Source organism: Toxotes jaculatrix, chromosome 2 (genome assembly GCF_017976425.1).
Source record: "Toxotes jaculatrix isolate fToxJac2 chromosome 2, fToxJac2.pri, whole genome shotgun sequence".
Classification (NCBI taxonomy): Eukaryota; Metazoa; Chordata; class Actinopteri; family Toxotidae; genus Toxotes; species Toxotes jaculatrix.
In genome coordinates this window covers 24,489,116-24,510,472 of record NC_054395.1, presented here as the reverse complement: position 1 = coordinate 24,510,472, position 21,357 = coordinate 24,489,116, and the positions used below count along the sequence as shown (strand labels likewise).

At 41.1% G+C, this 21,357-nt stretch overlaps 2 protein-coding genes across 4 annotated transcripts; both read right to left on the bottom strand.

Moving 5' to 3' along the window:
* nfascb (neurofascin homolog (chicken) b) lies at nucleotides 1-14,598 on the bottom strand. Of its 3 annotated transcripts, XM_041062004.1 has the most exons (28): nucleotides 14,431-14,596; nucleotides 11,898-12,050; nucleotides 11,275-11,396; nucleotides 11,076-11,181; nucleotides 10,773-10,963; nucleotides 10,228-10,350; nucleotides 9,858-10,076; nucleotides 8,956-9,067; nucleotides 8,602-8,789; nucleotides 8,384-8,515; nucleotides 8,150-8,293; nucleotides 7,383-7,494; nucleotides 7,119-7,282; nucleotides 6,895-7,042; nucleotides 6,680-6,804; nucleotides 6,494-6,595; nucleotides 6,167-6,364; nucleotides 5,921-5,991; nucleotides 5,568-5,790; nucleotides 4,497-4,612; nucleotides 3,817-4,027; nucleotides 3,560-3,682; nucleotides 3,019-3,192; nucleotides 2,756-2,887; nucleotides 2,352-2,421; nucleotides 1,566-1,577; nucleotides 1,327-1,362; nucleotides 1-1,156 (listed from the first exon to the last, which is right to left on the bottom strand). In XM_041062004.1, the coding sequence occupies exons 3-28, from the start codon at nucleotides 11,348-11,350 to the stop codon at nucleotides 925-927; spliced, it is 3,540 nt and encodes a 1,179-aa protein (XP_040917938.1). In that variant the 5' UTR covers nucleotides 11,351-11,396; nucleotides 11,898-12,050; nucleotides 14,431-14,596; the 3' UTR covers nucleotides 1-924. The 3 variants fall into 3 exon arrangements, with proteins under 3 accessions (XP_040917938.1, XP_040917921.1, XP_040917930.1); XM_041061987.1 differs by having other exon boundaries at nucleotides 6,494-6,804; nucleotides 14,431-14,598; XM_041061996.1 differs by having other exon boundaries at nucleotides 6,494-6,804; nucleotides 11,275-11,393; nucleotides 14,431-14,598.
* Nucleotides 14,599-15,260: 662 nt separating this feature from the next.
* On the bottom strand, nucleotides 15,261-21,249 carry LOC121198126 (calcium-independent phospholipase A2-gamma-like). Its single transcript, XM_041062017.1, has 9 exons — nucleotides 21,150-21,249; nucleotides 18,320-19,817; nucleotides 17,928-18,080; nucleotides 17,682-17,839; nucleotides 17,411-17,505; nucleotides 17,131-17,302; nucleotides 16,955-17,012; nucleotides 16,571-16,765; nucleotides 15,261-16,331 (listed from the first exon to the last, which is right to left on the bottom strand). Exons 2-9 carry the CDS (start codon nucleotides 19,724-19,726, stop codon nucleotides 15,873-15,875), a joined length of 2,697 nt encoding a protein of 898 aa, XP_040917951.1. The 5' UTR covers nucleotides 19,727-19,817; nucleotides 21,150-21,249; the 3' UTR covers nucleotides 15,261-15,872.
* Between the last annotated feature and the right edge of the window lie 108 nt (nucleotides 21,250-21,357).

Genomic DNA, 21,357 nt, shown 5'->3' with positions numbered 1-21,357 from the left:
TATGGTAGAAATAAATATTTTTTCTTTATTTACATTAAGGCATAACTGTGGTAACAGATATTTGATGTTAGGAGTCAAAAAAACAAAAGGTGTTACAGAAAGATTAATAAAAGCACCTCCACTGTGAGTGAAAAGGGGAGACCAGTTCATAGAGAAATATGAACAACAAATTTTACGACTGGTTTATGGTTGGTTGTCACTGATTCCCCAAATAGTTTGACCTCTTGCCTCCCATCATCACCATAATTGGCAAACTGTCCAGCAGATGAATTATCAGTCTCTGGAAATATTTTATTGTCTTTCACCTGCAATACTTTGATACACAAAAGGTCCACGTAGACAAGGGGAGGCAATCTAAATTCTGCAATTACACTGCAGCTCACCTGATAGTGAAAGTATGACCCTTATTTCAATCAATCAGCATACAAAAGTAAGACAAATCTCATTATTTAGATTAGCAGGATAAAAGAAAGAAAGCTATAATAACAGTAGTTAAGTGGGTCCTCGCAACTGCTTTTATCAACATGATAAACTGATCCACTTTTGTCTCTTCTGATGTGCAGCCAGTGTCCCTCCATAATTGAACATATGCGTTGGCATGTGCATAAACACACAGTATTTTTTATTTACAAAACAAAAGGTAAAAGCTTCCTTTGCATCAGATGATTAAGTACCTCTCTAAAAACGTCCCAACTATCCACCATTTTCTTCTTAAAATGCACGAAAGCTGTGTTGGCTGTAAGGACACAGAGCATTGAACAGCTCCATTCTCCAGCTGTTCCCTCCTGCAGACAAGCCACAAGCACAACAAGTTCCTCCAGGCTCTTAATTCAAGGTGGAGGTTACAAGCATGGTAAAGTTACATGACAAATAGTTGTAGTCAGAGTTGAGTTGAAGTCAGAAAAGACGTTTCAATTTTGAGTTCTATGCCAGGGAGTAGATGGTGTTCATTGGAGAATGAAGCTCAAGACTTCCACCAAAGTCCAGGTCCCTGACATCTCTCCTGGTTCCAGTGTACTGGCCAATGAATGAGCCATCCTCGTTGAACGGTATCTCTCCGCCTTCTCCATAGTCCACCAGGCTGTCGTCGCTGTCTGATCGCTTTATCATTGCCTCCATAGACGGCTGGCCTCTTTGAAGCCCTCTTTCCTCCTCTCTACGAAATAATTAAATAAACATGAAATCTTGATTTTACCAGCGCTACAAGACAGGAAAGCTCAAAATGTGAACTACGTAGAGAGGTTTACAAGTACAGTGATGATTTAATTACTTCTTATCAATCGGTTTTACTTGGCAGTGACACATTCACAATATACATGTACATACCTCCGAGGGTAGGGCAGAGTGGAGACACGTGCTATCCTAAAATACGAAAAGTTTAAGATGCTTGTCTGAGAGGATGGATTGCATTTCATTGTTCATACATTCACAGTATACTTCTAGCATAATCATCAATCTGCCAATAATGCTATTTACAGATGCTCCAAAAGCCTGTAGCATCTATTCAGGATTGTACAGTTGAAATGTCAGTAGTGTCAATGTGTCAACATTTAGTCTTTGCATACCTTTCAAGAGACCTTGAGTGGTTCAGTGCGAAAAGGAACGGTTGAGATTTGAGGTTTAGACAGAAAAGGGTAGAGTAAATACACACAAAAAAAAGAAATAAATGTAAGTATGATCAAAGAGTTATCATAAAAAAGGCCATAAATACTGTAACTGGATGTCATTTGTACCAGTGCTGCATAATGCTAAAATTTTATCAACATTAAAGGTACCCTGTGGAGCTTTTGACCATTAGTAGCGCTATGGAGCAATGTTTTTACGAGTGGATCCCCATTGTGTTTGTACTGTGCACATGCAGACATACAAGTGCAAAGACAAATTCTCCAGCAAAGGCAAACATGAATATTAACAGTGCACAGTTTAAAATCTCAAAAAAAAATCTGGGTTGCAAAATGTTATATGATGGTGTGTAACACTAAATATAAACATGACCTTTGTTTGTAAGATGACTCCACAGAGCAGCTTTAATTCACCAGAGAAGATGCTAATGCACAGCTTCAAAGCACATGGATGTAAATATAAGGCTACTATACTGTGTTAAGGGAAATGTAATATCTTATTCAGTGTTGAGTATTATTACCATTCCATTATATCATTACTACTACATCATTTACCACAATTTGGAAATACAGTCAAATAGAATTTTGTAAAACAGTTCGGTAGATAGACAACTAATAAAATCAAAATTCTGTGAAATCATGCTTTTTGATAGAATCAGTCATATTTGCTGTGAGAGTGTTTTTCTTTCTCGTGTTTATTTTCCACCAGATGTCTGCTGTAACACTTACCGATAATCAAATGATCCCTCTTGATCTTTGTCATCCACCGGCTCCAATGAAATGTCCTTTTTTTCCCGTACTGAAATTAAAACAAGCTACTTTGTTATTGGAGAAACAATGTGGTAATACTGGTGATTAATTGGCCTCTTATTTTCTTGATCAATCATTTGATCTAGAACCCAAGGTGACGTCTTCAAACCTCGTTTTGTCTGACCAACATTTGAAAAAGTCTTACTACCATGTAAGACAAGGTCAAGCAGTGCATTTTAACTTCTGATGAGCCATAAAATGAACTTGGAATCATAAAAATGATTGATCTCTTATTAAAATTGTTGCAGATGAATTTTATATAAATCGATTAATTGATTAATTGACCAATCTATTGCAGCCCCAGCCAGGAATCACCGCTGTACCTGGGTATTTCCCCCCTCGGCTCCTCTTGATGAAACAGACTATGAGAAGGATGAGCACGATGAGAGCCACAGCACACATGATCCCGATGAACCAGCCCTGAGTGGAGATGTCCACCTGGTCCTGAGCATATACTGAGACACACAAGTAAGAGCGCACACAAATAAATACACAAATAATCAAAGTTAACATCAGTCAACACTTCAAAGTGTTTATTTGGTAGACCACAGAATGTGTTGATGGATTGTCAAAAGTATTAAATTACTTTCAGTGGTGTAGTGGGGTGACTCCTCCGTGTGCCATTCCCCTATCCCGACCTTAGTTCGTGCCGCCACGGAGAATCTGTATCGAGTGTAGCGGTCGTATCGGCGGACTGAGAAGCTTGTTACATTTGGAGGGAACTCCTCGACTCGCAGCTCCTCTCCTCTGGTGGCGTTCACTGTGGCAAGAAACTTCAGTGAGCTAGTGAGAACTCTTGATGCTGCTAGAGTGCACACAAATGAGCTATTGAGGACCTCACCTGCTCAGAGAGTGCCTACACCAGTGTTCATCACCCTCTGGAGAACATACTTAAGTGGTACTCCGGTATTGGAGCGCATATTTAAGTGCGCTATTATGTGCTACGGGGGTGTGGGCGAAAGTGCCATATGAGAAAGTTTGCCAGCTTTAGTGAAATATGTTATTAAAGCTTGGCTCTGTCTCCAAGGACAACTGCAGAACTCTGCATTAGACTTTGAAACTGGAGACAGTGGGGACAGAAAAATCTCTAGAGGTATTTGAGTGTTTCAGGTGTGTGGTTGGTGTACCTGTCTGGTACTTGAGGGAATACCCAGTGATGATACCATTGGGTTCTGCTGGCAGGTCCCAGTCGACATATATACTGTCCAGATGTCGCTGTTGGATCCTGAAGGATCTGGGAGCAGATGGTACTACAGACAAAACCACAGCAGGAGATGATAAACAAACTTTGGAAATAAGCATTTTTTACGATTTGCTTCTGCTGGGAAGAGGACACTGATATACTCTAAAGATCTGTATGTGGTAAATTACCAACATTTCTTACCTCCTTCAGGCGTTGAAAAGTGTATATTATTACTGGGTGGCCCTTCATATCGATTGTTTGCCACCACTATGTACATTTTATAGTTGCTGTAGGGCATGAGCTCGGTGAGGACCCCAGATGGCTCCGGACTGTTGTCTGGAAATGCTTTAGACTTCATTGCTCTGTTGATTCTCAGCCATCTCAGCTGGCTGCTGTCTCTCCAGTAGTAAACCTGAGAGATGAGAGGCATCACACCCAGCATTTTAATTTTGCTGCAGTCCCATCAAGTATTGAAGTGTTATTTTTGGCAAGGCTTGTTCAACAAAAGTTTCTTGCACAGTCAGTGGATAAAGATAGTTCTCAGCATGAATCTGGTGAAGGCCCCTTGATTGAAATGTTGTAGTTTAAAACAAAACTCAACCTTTTCCTTCGCACCTGTCTACCATGTGTGCCTTAATACTTAATCCGGCCAATGTAAACTTACTGCTACAGCCACTACAAACCAAGACACTGAACAGTTATTACAACTTTCAACACCATTGCACCAAGTGAAACTCATTCACTGAAGTCCTTTGATTGTCACTCTAGTATCTGCAGCTTCCCCCAAGTACAGTATGTCCTGTTTCTGTTGTTGTCTATAAGCATAAATGTAAGTTAAATTTAAAGGTCATGATTCCATATTGATTTCACAACAGACACACCTTGTATTCTTTCAGCTCTCCCATAATAGAGTTCCGTGTCACCAGGTCCCAGTGCACAGTCACCTGAGTGCTCTGGATGTCGGACACCCTCAGGTTCAGGGGTGCAGTTATGGGACCTTTGGGAAAACAGAGATGACATGGTACTTTGTCTTTACCATCAGTGAACACAAGGACCTAACCTAAATATGAAGACATACACGTTAATAGGATCCATGTGAGATGCACTATAGGAAAATGAGACAGAAATCAACAATACAGTACAAAAACCAGAAGAGCAATTAAATTACATATTAAAGGGGAACTACTCAACTCGTGGAATCTACAAAGCATCCCTGCACTGAAAATAATGTTTTGTTGAATTTACTCAATTTTAATATTGAAAGTGGTTGCACTCAATACATTCATCTAAATCTCGACATATTTTTTAAGTTGACTGTACTAGTAATTTCAAATAAATTATATAAGCAGTTTCAGCACAAAAATTCTGAGTATTTGTTACATTTTTGTATTTCCTTAGTAATTCTAACTAAACCCATGTTTAATTTACTTAAATTCATTATGTAATTCATGGTTGCAGTGGTTGCATGCAATACATTCATCTAAATCTAGACATATTTTTTAAGTTGGCTGTACTTAATATTTTTGAGTAATTTCAAATAAATTATATAAGCAGTTTTAGTAATTCTAACTAAACCCATGTTTAATTTACTAAAATTCATTATATTGTGGTTACATAATTTGTTATTGTGCTTTAAATTAAATTGTTTTATTCTACTGTCACAGGGAGACCCTGTGCACTAAAGTAAGGCACATGTGCTACACACTCTTTCTCAGGTAGATTTTAAGTAAATTAAACATGGGTTTAGTTAGAATTACTAAGGAAATCAGAGTAACAAATACAATTTTTGTGCTGAAACTGCTTATATAATTTATTTAAAATTACTCAAAAATATTAAGTACAGTCAGCTTAAAAAACGTGTAGATTTAGGTGAGTGTAATCATCTAAATCTAGACTAAATCTAGTGTATTGCGTGAAATCTACAGTATAATGCAATGCATTTAAGCACTCACGGTCCTCTCCAGAGTAACCAATGACAACAGGAGACTCTGGGCCCAGCCCAAAGTCATTGACAGCCTGGACTTTGATCTCATAAGGAGTGAAGGTATCTGCATCATAGATGTAATATTTCAGCCATTTTGTGGTGGCATTCTTCCACTCCTCACGGGAATCTCTCCTCCTCCACCACACCAGATACTTCAAGTGGGGCCCGTTCCACTCTCTGTAGGTCAGCGGCTGAAAGAACGGTTCACAGCAACCAGCATCATTTCTTTTTATTGTGGTAGAAACTGAAATATTAAACAGAGAAAATATTCAAGAGACATATGAAAGTAACACAGTTTTTGATTGGGTCAGTCCCTATTACCTCCCAGCTGATCTCCATGTTGTTTCTCCAGGTACCCACACCCTTAACGTTTTTTGGGATGACGTCTGGGGCTGTGCAGAAAAACCAATGTAATGTCATTGGATCAGAAGGAATAGTTTGTGATTTTGGGAAATAAGCTCATTCTTGCCGAGAGCTAGATCAGAAGATCTAGTGGTATCAATCTTCTCATCTAACTCAAATTAGTATATAGTGTACGTGTTGGTGTTTGAGGAGCATCAAACCCACGTGCACCGCTGGTCTGGAAGCGCATAGATGGACGACTGGGGCGACTTGATCCGATTTCGCTTATAGCGATGACCCTGAACTCATAGTAGGTGAAAGGTGTAAGATGCAGAATGACAGAGTTGAGGGTCCCTGGGTATGTTGATAGGTTTCTCCACTTCCCTGGCAACCAGTCATCATCGTCATACTGCACTAAGTACTCTGTAAAAGAGTGATAAATAGATTCTCTAAAAAGCACAACCCAAAATGAGGAGTTGAGTGATGCCAAAAACAATATTAGTCACAAAACTTTTTTATTTCTGTGAGTTTGTTTAGCTTCACAGCTCTTACCTGTAATGGGGCTGTGGTTGCTGTCTCCAGGAACCCAACTGAGTCTTACACTACGTTCATACGGATCCGACAACTGCAAGTTAGTGGGAGGATCCGGCCGGTCTACTCTCAAAAATACACAAATAATTAAAAAGCTGAACACACCATGTGGTGAATGAAATATCATTTGTTTTAAACGTGTCATACCCATCACCATTAGGCGTGCTGAGGCAGATTTCTGGTCCAGTTCACTCTTGATGACACAGGTATAATTGCCCTCATCATCTCTGTTTACATTGGTGATGATCAGGTTTGATTCGTCCATCGAGAGTCTAAGGATTGCATACACGATTAACAGAGGTGAGATATTTTCACACTAAAACAAATAATATATACTTTTTTATGTTTAGAAAAGGGCCTACCTCCAACCAAGAGTGACCGGCTTTTTGTTTTTGATCCAGGTGGTTGTGACAGGAGTAGAGACATCTGCTTTTACCCCACACTCAAATCTCACATCGCTTCCACGGATGACTTTCATGCTTTGTGGTCTTGTCACAATTAATGTGGGCTCTGAGAGGAATGGAAATATATTTTTGTAAAATTTTATTGCTTACTCAGTTTTAGTATGAAACGATATGACCCTCACCTTTGACCTCTATTCGGACTTGATTCTCATCTCTGCCTGCAATGTTGCTGACTACGCACAAGTAAGTTCCCTGGTCCTCTATCCGTGTACGTTTGATCTCCAGAGTCCCGTTACTGTGGGTCTTAAAACGATTTCCTTCAAGATTTCCCTGTCCATACTTGGACCTGTGTGAGCAGATCCATAAAAATACACAGACACGCACGCTGTGAGCTGATGTCTGGACTCACTTTCTTTAGTTTGAAGTGTCAAACAACTTGTTCTTACCATCGCAAGTCAGGCACTGGAGAACCAAAATAGCGGCAGTCTAAGAAGGCATGACTGCCCTCTATCACCTTGGTGAGTTCATTCCTGGGCCCGAGAATACGTGGCGTTGCATCTGGAGGAAAAGATATCAGTGATTCATTAATTTTCTTTTGAACTCTTAAATTTAAATTCTTGATGTGTTCCCATTAATCTGTGTTGTCTACTCTACTATTAATTTATTACAAAGTCTCTCCCCTCTGTTTTGTAAGAGAGAAACAATTAGTAGGGGATGATTTTTATTTTATTAGTTTCCTTAAACCTGCGATGACTTAACTGAAAGATGCTATAAAGCTGAGTTGGAGGAAACTGCAGAGTCAGGTGATAATTATCTCTGGATTTTAACTAAGTATTGGTAATACCCGCTTTAAACAGGGGATTAGTACACTCCTACCTCTAATGCATTAATTTAGATCAACTTCTAAAGTTTGATGCTTCAGCAAGCTGGCTTTAAAATGCAGTTTCAACATTTCCATAATGTCTCTCTTAAGTTTTACTTTTGTACAACAGCGAAGCAACTTTAAAAGGCGCTGTGACACTGAAAATGTATTTGAGTGCAGACTACAACTTGGAGAATGTTTAAAAATATATCTAATTTTTTTTTCCCCTTTAACCAGGTAATCCCCTTGGGGAACCCTTCAAAATCCTCCACAGCTCAGGCTTGGTCATGACTGTGAAAAACGGCACTCTTGTACGCTCTAAATGTCACAAATGAGAGAGTGGTAACTTACGTAGCACAGCGACAAAAGCATTGGCCAATAAGTACCCATACTCATTTGAAGCATTGCACTGGTAGACGGCACTGTTTTCAGCGGTTACACTGCGGAAGCTCAGCGTGTCTCCTGACACCTGTCTGTTAGGCTGTGGTGTAGCACCTGGAAAAAACACACAAGGAAGGAAAAGTACAGCGGTATAAACAGCATGCAGAACAATACAGCTTGTGGGCATGATCTCCAAAAACTTACTTTCAATTGGTTCCCCATTGATGAACCAGCTGACTGTGGGACGAGGAGCCCCATCAGAACGACACACCAAACGTCCATTTTCTTCAGGAGCCAAGACCAAATCAGTGGGCTTCTCCAGCCAGAATGGAGCCGCTTTTAAATACAATTATAATGGTCTTTTGAATGTTATTTTGCAGTAACAAATTTAAATACCGAATCTTTCTGAAGGTGTGTCTCACCTTTGACCCTGACGTTTATTGTGTGCTCAATGTAGCTGATCTTATTGGTAGCCGTGCACACATATTCACCGGCATCTTCAAAAGACGCCTTTGGGATTTGAATCATCTTGTTGAAGTTCTTTACTTTCATGCGTGGCGTCACCGCCAGGCTCTCACCATCCTTGGTCCAGCTAATATGAGGAGTCGGCCTTGACGATGACAAAAAAGGCTTTACAGAGGATGACTTACATGAAATCATAGTGAAAAGTCGTACTGAACAAAATACACACACATAACTTGTTTGTGGCAGAATGTTAACAATAGCATTGACATTGTAGTGCTAGAAAAAAGCAGGTCTGTAGTGTTCACACTCACACTCCTGCAGCGATACACTCCAGGAGCAGCTCCTCTCCTTGCAGGACCAATATAGAGCTGGATGAGCCTGTGGGGGACAGCCAGGTGGGGGCAGCCTCAGCCACTGTTCGAGCTGCTCAAAAAACAAACCACAACACACCAGTCACACACACCTGAAACAATCACAAACCCTGTCTGACAACAGTGCTAATTAACTCAGAAAAACAGTGGGCAGCTGAAGCAGAACACACATTTACCACAATTAGTAGATTTAAGTGGAGAAAAGGTTGAATGTTTTCAGTGTGTTTAATGTGCAAAAGTGCAAGGTGATAATACATAATGTAACCTGTTGTCCATATAATGATACTAATACACGTCCTCTTCAGAGGGTGGGCATCTGTCCCTCAACCTAACCAAATTTAACCCTAGTTGGGACACCTAACCCTAAAACCCTAACCCTAACCTACCCCTAATTTTTAAATCTAAGGAACACATAAGGGCAAATACGCCAAATAAAGCTAAATTAAGCTAAAGGAAGAACTTAACTGAAAGAGTTAAACCAACACAAATAGCTAACTTGGGCTAATTTTTTGACCAATGGCAATTATGCCAACAAAAACAAAAAACTAAATTAAAAGAAGTTAGAATTAAAGCTAAGATTTGGCTGATGTTTTAAATCGATGGCCACTCATAGGGTGGCGGCCTGAGCTGGGGTGAAGGACCGTGCACTTTCCCATCCTCCTTGGAGGGTGGGCATCAGTCGCTCAAATCTAACCCTAACCCCTAATTCTAACCCCTTAACCCTAACCCTAGTATACTATATTTCAGATTTATGATGGCATAGTATGAATCTAAAGCTACATTTACACATGGCCAATTGAGTTTTCAGTTACATTTATTTTTGAACACACAATCATACTCACTTGTAAGCACTTTAACAACCACAGGCATTTTCTGCTGGATGACGTTCTTGTATGGGTAACGAGCATTACAGCAGTAATCAGCGTTAGAGTCATTAAGGAGGACATTAGAGAAGTACAGATCTCCGTTGACTCCCATGGAAACCCTACGGTCCTGCCGCACAGGCTGCATGGTGGGAAAAGCCGTCTGAATTGGCCAGTTGAAAGGTCTGGCAAATGAGCCTGAGATGAAACATGGTGTTCAGGTCAGAGCAGATACATTACAACAGCTAGAATGTATGAAAGCTGTTTAAAAGGCGGTTAATATAACTCTTGTTAAGGCTTAACCCTAGACTTCAGTGATCAAAAACTTCAACTCTAGAGAGACACTTACAGCTGGACATCCAGTAGGTTTCAGGTTTAGGTGGGCCTGGTGGAGGGTCACAGGACAAGACCAGAGGCAAGCCAGCGCTGACCACCACAGGCTCTAGAATCTCCCTTGGCCACACAGGAGCTCCTGCGCAAACACAGAGGAACACGTGTCTCCACTCCATTGTTTGTTGACAGTGAATATTAAATATGCGGATAGCTGAAAACCACCTGTTTTAGGAAACTAATGAGATTTCTTTTAATGAAAATATATATTTATGTCCAATTTTTGAAGATCAGTCGATGCAGCTGTGGGTCTCGCTCAGTGACAAGTCACTTTATTTACATTTGATATTTCAAATTCAAAGTCCTACATTATGTTATGTAGAAAATATTTTGACAGCGTATAACACTTGCTCCTTTGTTTAATGAGATCTTAAGTTCAGGAAATCCTGATGTATGGACATGTGGACTGAGTCATTGCCCACACTGAGGTCACTGAAAGTCTTTTGTCCTGCGGTGGAGCCAAACAAATAGTTGATTTTCTAACAGTCCCAGTACTGAACTTACTGTAAAGTCGTACTCTGATCTTGTTGGAGTATGCAGACCCATACTCGTTGGAGGCAATGCACTGATACTCTGCCTCATACTGTTCTGGATTGCTCCAGGCATAGATGTCCAGCGTCCCTGAGCGCCTGCGCATTGATGCCTGAGGGTCACGCGCCACATTGAAATACTTCCCATTACGTCTCCATGAGAAACTTCATGAGTGAGCAAGAAGTGGGAAGCAAACACAGGAAAATCAGTGAAGCAGTTTGCAGGTAATGATGTCAGCTACAACAAGACTGTTCAGTGGACTGCATCAGCTCTTACATGGGATGAGGGTTTCCTTTGGCTTCACACTCAATGACCATGGTGTCTTTAGGGTCAACAATATGCTCCTTCATTGACTGCTTTATAATGGTCGGGGGTTGTCTGACTGCAGGCAGAGAAATAAATCAGCTTAGTTTGTTAGAAACATATGTGATTAAACAATACATACGGAAACTTACACCAGAAGGTACTGACTCACTTTCTAGAGGGATGTCCAAAGCCCAAACACTCTGCGATAAAAGTAGCAGCAGCGCTGGTTCGGCCAGTGTCCCCATCTTTACAGTTCATTTAATCCAGCGATACTTTTGGTCACCAGTTCTGCTGTTTTTAAAATAGATGAAGAGAAAAAGAGGGGAAAGGAGTCTTTGTTGAAACTGCTAGCTGTTCTGATACTTGGAACATCAGACAAGTAATTCCAGGCCCCAAGGCCTGGAATTACTTATTTAATAAATGACAGTGCATTACATTTTAAAATGCTATCCAATTTTTATTTATTTATTTTATAAAAATGTAATGGAGTGAAATGTAAATTAATTCCCCCTGAAATGTAGTGGAGTAGAAGTATATATTGAAATTGCTCTCATACTGTATTTCAATATTTTCAGTACAAGAGGAACGAATAGATGTGTAGTTACCTTCCACTCAGATCTCCACTATTCTGAAGAGATTCTCTAACCTACTGGTTAACCATAATTTTCACACATCTCAAACATGAGAGCAGTGCAGTGTTCCATTAGATGTTTCTCTTCAAAATCTTTACTGCTATAAATGTGCAATGAACGCACGAGTCACGTTACTGTGATGAAAACAAAAAGCACTAACCTCTGTCCTGTAAAGTCACGTCAGGGCTCTCTCCTCCCCATCTCTGTGGCTTCCGATAATCGATAATTCCAATGACTTTTCAACAGGAAATTATTCTTGTTTGTGCAGAATATCAATTAATGCTTCAGTCCTTCAAATATCAGGTCAGGAACCCTAGAGGAGTTGATACACTTCAGTAATAGAGTTTCTTTCTGTCACTGCCACTTACACTCTGCCCACCCATCTCATGAATAATGAATGAGCACCATACACCACCTACACCTCACCCACAACACTTCACTGTTCTGACCAGGCTCTCATAATTCTGAACAATCCATCTCCATCAAACACAGTCACAAACTTTGTCTACACAATAAACAAAATGAAGTTCCAAGAATAACAGGGCATTTCATATTATATTGACTGCAATATGCAGGGCATATGTTTCTTGAGGCTGATTTTTCCTTTCACATGGCTGAATAATGTTTGCTTTGACCTGGTCCAGTGTGAGCTGAGAAATCAGTTTAGTACACTGGGTTGGGGCAAATGAAAACACAAAACAACCCATATTCTGTACAATTTGCATTCCTGTTGGCTTTGATGACATCAAAATGTGGGCTTTATTGTTGACTAGAGAGAACTGGGGAACAGAGCATGAAAGCAATGTTTGTTTCTCTCATATGAATTTTACATGTGGCAAATCTCAAGCCACATGACTCCATTGCAATAGCTCTGACAAAATGTGGATTTTTTTTTTTTTGTGAAAGATTATTTTGCATTTCCTCAGAGGAGGAAAAGGTCATTACCATTCAGCTGAGAAAATCCTACAGGGGGAAGCAGCAATTTTCTCTTCTAGACACAGTGCCAAGGATGCAGGAGAAGCTGTATTTGTGTTAGACAAAAGCCATCTCACGGCTGTCGACAGAGTCCTGACCTGTGTAGGCTTTCAGGCATTCACACAGGGCTGGATATACAGGCCAGTGCAGACTGGGCTAAACAATAGCTTGGTGGGGGGTGGGGGGGGTAAAGGTAAAATGAGGTGGCTTCGCTACTTCCATCAAATTAAACTTTCAAATCAAACTTTTCATTCATATTTTCAAGGAGTATCAGAGCACTTGAGATGTAAACCGCTAAGACTCTCATAAATCTGTAGATAATACTCAGAATCCTCTGGCCCTGCTCCACTCTGAATGTCTGAAACACAACTTGACTTGCCTCACACAGAAGACAAAAGCAGAAGGGGTGTGTTGAGCTTCTTGGCTCTCAGGACGGGCTTTTCTCCCCATACATTGGACTGAAGCGGGCCTGGCAGTGAGCCGTGATCAGTGCCATGCACCAGATTGCACAGTGAAGGGGCAGAGAGGCGGACAGAGCCAGCTCAGTGACGACAAAAAGGTCTCTATGCCCGCGGGTCTCCTTTGGCACGTGTGGCCAGGGCTCGGGTAAGAGCAGATGGCATGGTGGGAGGGAGCGTCCAACCACACAAGCTGCCCGTTCAGACTCTGAGCACCTATCATCTGCACTTTGACGTCATTGCATCAGGGTGACCACAAGAAGAGGCTGACGAGAAACTCCAGTTGAGCAGGACTCTGTGCTACATTAAGTCATCAATGTGCAATCGAAACCTTACTGCCTAACAATGTTAAACTTACTGTCTAACTGATGTTTGGTAGGTATAATATTTAACATGGTCGGCTAAATTTAGTAATAAACATTTAGTAGTTAGTGCTCAGCTAAAAGTACAACTGAGGCTGATGGGAGTGCCATGAGTTTTGAGAGCAACTGATCATAAACCAAAGTGTAGTAAAAATTGAAATGTTGATCTTGTGGTAACGTTGGATAAAATGTTAAGGGACAAAGTTATTACAATTGATCCTGAGGGGAACATCTCGCCCGAGTTTCATGGCATCCATCTGATAGCTGTCAAGACATTTCATTCAAACCACAAATGTCAACCTCATAGTTGCGCTAAAAGAAAAAGTCAGGGGATCACCTTTGGTATTCATCATCTGCAGAACCTGAATGTCTCTACACAGTTTCATGGTAAGACATTTAAAATTACCATCCCAACAGGTATGCTTCTGGTGTGGCTAAAGTTACAGAGAACCATGGATATTTAGTGGTGTAAATGCACAATACGATGGCAAACTTTGAATTTCTTAATATTATAAATAGTAAAATAGGTAGTTCATATAATGTAAAATACTCATTACATTTGTCACTACATCATCGCCACACATAAACTGTTCAAACCCAAGCCAGTCGTGTTGTGGCAGGTGTGAGTGCTTAACAATATTGTGTTCTTTCTTATACAAATCTGCTGATGCAGTCGCAGACCCGTCCCACTTCCCAACTCAGACTATGACATCATTAAGACCTTCACTTCCATTGATGCCTGTCTTGGACAACAGCTGCAAGGACTACAGAACTCCTTCACACAGGAAAAGACTCTTGGCAAAAGTGTCTTAACATGCTGTAATACTGAGCACTTTTTGTTCAAAACTGATATTCAAATTTGGCTAAATGAAATACAGTTGAATGTTAGGGTTCCTACCTTGAGCTGAGTTTTATTTTCTCTGCTCCTTGGCCTCCTTTTCTCCTCGTCGCAGTGAAAGCCAGACTCCTACTTTCGTCTCATCCAGTGTCGGGGCAGATTCACAGCAGCACCTCCAAACTGAGCTTCACCTTTCCAGCAGCATATGCCTTCAATGATATTTGTCACTCCATTATCTCAAAGCAGGTGACTGACGAGATAACAGTGGCTCATGTGGCCCATCAGGATGGCTGTCCCAAGCCTGGGTCACACGCCTAGCAAACAGGGCCTGAGAGCCTGTTATAATAAATCCATTGTGAAATCCACACATAAATATAACGTCATCTCCACTGTGATGGGAGAGAGAAAGTGAAACGGACCCGACATGTTACGGACAAGTTGGTCGATTAGGCTTTATGTGTCATTAGGCGACCTTCTAACAATCAACTACAGCCTGCACAAGAGATCAAATATTTTTTATAATTTGTTCCTGTGTGCTGTTGGATTTTCAATGTGTTAGATGGGGGGTGGGTTACTGACCTTGTATCTTCACTGTGGCTGGCACGAACGCACACTCTCGCTCACAAAGCTGTTTCTGTCTGGAACAAAGTCAGTCTATTGTGGACAGGGAGGGCACAGCTTCCAGACACATGGGGGGGATTTAACCCATCACGTTCAAGTGACTGCGTGGCTTCTCCCTCATTGATAAATCAAATGCTAAGACCAAGGTGTTTTATTTATGGGGTTGAAGAAAATTTACATGTTCAGTAAACAAACATATAAAATTTCTCATATTTTTTTAAATGACAAAGAAACAGGTGTTCATAAATGTTAATTTATTTTAGATGTAGACTCGTAAAGTTTCAAAATTGAACAATATGAATATATGAAAACATTTTGTAGCAAGATTTATAGCTTATTTTACAGTTATCAAAACTGAGGAGTGCATTTTCAAAGACAGTATCAACTGAATTATGTCACATTATGTCACATAGGCAAATTGCACAAAGCTTTTTAAACAAAGTGCATGAGAGTGCTTATTTCATGAATGTGTGTATTTGTTCTGTGCGTCTATGTCAAGAGGTCAAACAAAATGCTATATGTATGTGAGACCTGTTGACAACATTGTATTGATCTGGCGTACAGTACATGGACTGCAGGGAGTGGAAAAAATGCCATGCTAGTGGTTATGAGGCTGTACTTAGGCATAGTGGTGCTTTGAGGTCAATGATAACATCCAGCTGTTGAACTGGTATAATGTTTACCATGCCTACCATCTTAGTTTAGCAAGTTAGCATTCACTGAACACAAAATACAACTGAGGCTGAAGGTAGCACTGGGTAAATTAATTTACACAAGGGATCTTGTTCTTTAATGTAGCTCTGCTGTTTTGTCCACAGCCTGTATATGTGTGAATCTGTGCATGAGATATGCATCTATTTGTAGACTTGCCTCATACCCACTCACACCCATCTCTGTTTCATCTCCCAGGCCCTCTCACTCATCCAGTCTTTGGTTCTGCTCACAGCTGAGAGTTCTGCCCCCAGCACCAAACAGAGTCTGGCCAGTTTGGGTCGATTTCTCTCCAGATAGGTCTGGGTGTCTCTCTGCAGCTGGTCCAGGGCCCCTGGTCGGCTCTCATCCAGGGACACCAAAGCACTCAGCATGGGGTTGAAGCGGAAGTAGACGTCTGGGGCGAGCAGGTCGTCCAAAAGGGTGTGGACCCCTTCAGTGTCTGTGGCACTGCTGATCAGATTACTGATTTTGGCCCTGAGGCTGGTGGAGGTGGCGGGACCCTTCTTAGCGTTGTCATAGCGACCGGTGCCAAGGGACAGCACGCACTGGAAGGGCTGGTTAGGCCACAACAGACGGCTCTCGTGGACAGCCAAGGCACAGGGGTTGTTCAGGATAATTCCTCCATCCTACAAAGAGACACAGAAATAAATCGAGTGAACAGGACAAGTCTTCTGTTGAGTAACTGTCATGACCAGCCCCTAAGGGGGCTGTTTTCTGAACCCTTTTGTTTTGTTTTGGACTCTTCTTAGACATTTAGACAAGACATCCTCTTGATTTCACACATTAAAGCTTGAATATAAATAACATAACTGGGCAGCTTTGTCAATATGTGTAATATAAAAACACTTGTGCCAGGTGTGCCTACCTGGTGAATATCACTTTGTAAGGGGAACTCTTGGAAGTATCCTGGGGCAGCTGATGACGCTCTCACTGCCTGCCACATCTGGTAGCCTGAGCCTCCAGCGTAGCGGCTGAGAGAGCCCGGTTTGTGGTTGTAGTTGCGGAAGACGAACGCCTTAGGACTGGTACCCCAGTTTACCACTGCACTCACTGCTGAAACCTGAGGAGATACCAACAGTACCCTCTGTTAAACCTCTGCTAACTCAAATTTTAATTGTTAAAACCAAAATTGCTGCTAACTGCAGTTAGACCACAAAGGGGCACACTACAACAGCATTAAACCGACTATTTATTTTTTTTAACATTCTGACCATTTAATTAACTGCTATGGTGACTGCAGTGTTCTTACCTTGGGAGTCAGCTCATCTCTGGCTGTTTTAATAAGCACCCTATTTCCCAGCTTTTCTCTAAATAGGAATAAAGCAGATAATTCAGCCGGAGCAGACTGTATTGTTGTCTTAGTTGAAGTATAATTCTCTCATTATCTTCACTTAAACACATGTTTAGTGTTGTTAGAATCTGTACCGTAATATTGACTCCCATGTCTCTGTGTTATAGTAGGAGTGACTCCAGCCCATCTTCACGGTGCCAACCAGCGGGTTCTGACGAAATACTTCGGAGCCAAACCGCCGATACATGTCAGCACACTCCTCTAGAGAAAACCGGGCCAGACCCAGCATGAAGGCCAGAACGGCACCTTTAATAAACACATGCAGACAGAAAAATGAAACACAAAATAATAGACTGGAAACCATCGAGATGCTGCTGAGAAGACATTGTATTGTTTTTAGTTGTTCTTTGTCACCTGTGCTCACTCCACAGATGTAGTCGAACAGCTGGTGTATCTTTCTGCCTGTCTCATCTTCCAGTAGCTTTAACACCTGCAGAGGCACCACACCTCTGGAAAAGGCAAAGACAAAATGTTAGTAATCTGAAGAAGAATACACCCATCATGATGTGTTAGTACATTTGTTCCCAGTCTCGACACATTATGTTCACATTCATGCATTTACATTTTAATATAACACTTTTGTACTTTTTTTTTTGGTTCATTTCTTTTATTTTCTTACAGTTACCTTGTGCCACCACCATCAATTGAGAGCACTCTAATGCCGCAACCTTTGACTGGATCCACGTAGCCAATTAGAGCCAAGATTTCTCTTAAGGCGCTCTGAAGCACCTGGTCGTCTCTGAAGGTTCGCCGCTTTCTCAACAACGTGACTGCGATTTTCTCCTGAAAACAAAAACATCTTTAAGAATTGACTGGAGCAAAATCTGTTTGTAAAAGTTTCAGAAATGGGATTCTTTGGCCTCCAACACACCTGCCACATTAAAGCTTTGCATGAGGGGTAACGGATAAGGTGTTCATTGAGTGCCTCCACACAGGCAATCAGAGCCCCTGGAGACGAAGCCAGCCCCAAACTGCCAATCAACCCACGTGTGATTTCCTCTGCTTGCCTCCGACTCAAGACAAGCTGAGGACATACAACCAGAAATTATAAACATTGGCATAATGTTTGTTTTGATTTTATGTTTTAGCTTCTCTTACAAGACTAGTACGTTTTGGGCTTTTTGGGGTTTTTTTTACATCCTGTATGTGGTCATAAGCGGTAATTAAAATCCAATTGAGAATGAGATTAGGGAAATGAAATGTGAGGGATGTCCTATACAGCTTTGGATAACAAACATCACTGAACATGTAACCTAAACTCACCTTTTTATTTAATATTGCCTCTGGTGAAGTCACTGCAGGTTTGGGTTTACTAGTCTGGGTCAAGGAGCCCATTTTTAGATAAGGACCCAGCAAGTCAGGGATGGCACTTGTGGGGTGGCGAAGGCAGTCCATAAAGGTTACAGTCTTCAATCCCTCAGAAGCAGCAGATCCAGGGTCCATGTTTATTAGAAGATGTCTATCAGTGTCCTCCTCCTGTCCACTTTTACCCTTGAAATACTGATTTATGTGACTGGCCATTTGGAAATAGTTCTCTCCAAAGTTAGTTGCGATGTGGCTGCTGTGGAAAAGGCCTCCAGTTTCAGGGATAGGTTCTTCTTGCTTCAGCTGTGACGTAGCACCTTGACTTTGTGAGGTAGATTGTCTTGAAAAATAGTTTTTGGAAGCGCTATTCGTTTCCACAGGAAACTGCTCTGTAACCCTGGCACCAAAATATTTATTGATGTGTCTTGCAAAGTGGAGGTAGCTATCTTCCCAGCTGCTGGAGAGATTGTTAGACTCCACTGTTGCCTGTTCAGAATGGGACATTTCAGCTTCTTTAGAGTTTATAATGGAGGTGCTTTGCATTTTTCTCCTCTTCTGCCTTCTGTGTGTCCCTTTTACAGAAGAAATGGTTTGCACATTGTCCTGCAGTTCAACTTTTGCAAAGCCTCGGGAAAAAACTGAGTTAATGTGATTAGCAACGTAACTGTAGCTTTCACCAAATCTTGTCGCCAAAGAGCTGATGTGAAATAATTGCTGTCCAGACATTTCCTGAGCTGAAATACTTGTTCCTGAGCTCACTTGTTTGTCTTTGCATTTATAGACCTGCTGTGTGTCTTTGCCCTCGGATACATTTTGCTCTCTGGCTGCTCGCTGACTTGGACTACGCCTCTGTGACCTGCCAGGATATTCTGGAGTTGCGACAACAAAACTGGCATGCTCCACTAATGGTACAACATCCTTTCTCTTGAAATACATGTTAATGTGTCTGGACAGTCGATTAAATGATTGGCCAAGACGCCCTCCCAGTGAACTCCAGTGAAAGCTGTTCTGAGTCGTCTCAAAGATCCCAATGGGAGCATTAGTTTTGAATACATCTCTATTAGAAGATGAGTAAAAACGCACAACCTGGAGATGTTTCACTTCTTGGGTAAAATCTCTGAGGAAGTGATAAGAGGTAGAACCTGTATCATCATGGTTTAAATATTTATATGTGGCTTTTCTTGTGAATCTGGAAAGCTGAGGAGGTGACAGCAGTGAATATCTGTGATGGCCCAAGCAGAGTGGTGCTCTGGCCAGACGAGGGTGCTTTCTGAGAAGGCTCATAAGGTACCTAATTCTGAAGTACAATCTCAACGTCCTGTTCACAGAACTTGAACATATGTTGGTGCTGAGGTAGCGACCCATGTTAGACCTGAGCGGCAATCAATCAAAGTACAATCAATGTTACTCTTGAGTCTGCATTGATTTAGGCTGGAGCAGCAGATTCAACAAGAACCTAGGAAAAAACAAACAGAAAACAAACAGACACATTAAACAACACTAAGAGTCTACAGCCATGATAACAGCTCTGGGAGGCTGTACTTTGAGCTAAATGCTCACAACAACAATAGTAGCATGTTGGTGTTTAGAGGAATAATGTGTACCAGTGTGTTAGCATACTAACATTTCCTAAATAGCGCTGATGAAGGTATAGCTGAGGTTTATGGCTTTGACTTGATGATGGCACCAGATGAAAGATTTCGGTTTAGGTTATTTCAAGAAAGTTATTACAGTTTCTTCTCTAGGGAACATGAATGTCTGTAGAAAATTTGTGCCTATCTGCCAAATAAATGGACTGAAAATATTAGAAAAAGAAATTGAAAAGAAAAAGTTGGCTGCTGGCACTAGAAAAAAAAGTCAGAGGTTTACCAAATTTATCCTCACAGGACCTTAAATATATGGAGTGAATTTCATGACAATCCATCCCAAATATTTCACTACTGAAAGTCACGAGCTCAATAAAATCAACAGCATTTGTCCTTTGACAACCAAGAATATTGGTACAGAATTTCAGGGAAATCACTCTAATACTTGTTGAGACATTCCAAATCGAGGATACACCAACAAACTGACACTGCCGTCCCAACAGCTATGCTGTTGCTTTTCAAGTGTTTACAAACAAAACCTCATGTAAATTATATGAACTTAAACATCTTTATGTAAAAACAAGGATTCAACAAATTACTTACCATGCAAAACAGTAAAGGCAAAGTTCAGATAAAAACAAAACTATCAAAGCATGAGGCAAGTCAGTGTCCCTGCTGCATATCAGTTTAGAGCAGAGGCACGTTGTCACTTCTATAAACAAATCACTCTTTAAGGAGAGAGCATGCTTTCAGGGTGATCTGATCAGACTGTGTGCAAACATTATGTTCCACAATAGCCTTCCACTCTTTCCTGGTACTGTGTCCACTCAGGAATGTAACATGAGGCCTCAGGGCAAATGGATTGCTCTGCATGGCCTGTAAATAACTCTCTACCTTCTGTCTATAGAAAAATTTGAGAACATGCAGCTTTGCCCTTAGTTGCTCTCATATCACTAACACATATGAATGTACTATATTATTTTTTAAAATAAGGTGCATTTATAAACAGCGATCTATGCACCCAAGCACTGTTTCTTTAATGCCTTCACAGAGAGAAAGGCAAACAGCTTAGGTGAGCAATAGTCAAACATCTACTGTGATTGTTTTCCACCTACGTAGGGGAAGGTCATGAACCAAAGTAGCTTATAGCTCCTTTAACCTTGACAGAAAATATCTGTTAAAAGCATACACTGAAGATTTACCTGAAAGACAACACCTTGTTCTTCTTCCTCTTCAACCAATTTTCTGTCCTTTGAAATCACCACTTTTGACAGTCTGTCACTGTGAAGCACTGTTTCAACTATGTTTTGACAATTCAATCCCCCTGTCGTGCAGAGCTTTAATCTTATAGGTTGAGCTCATTGGGGGGTGGACCAGCCTGACCAATGTTCAGTGGGACAACACAGGCTT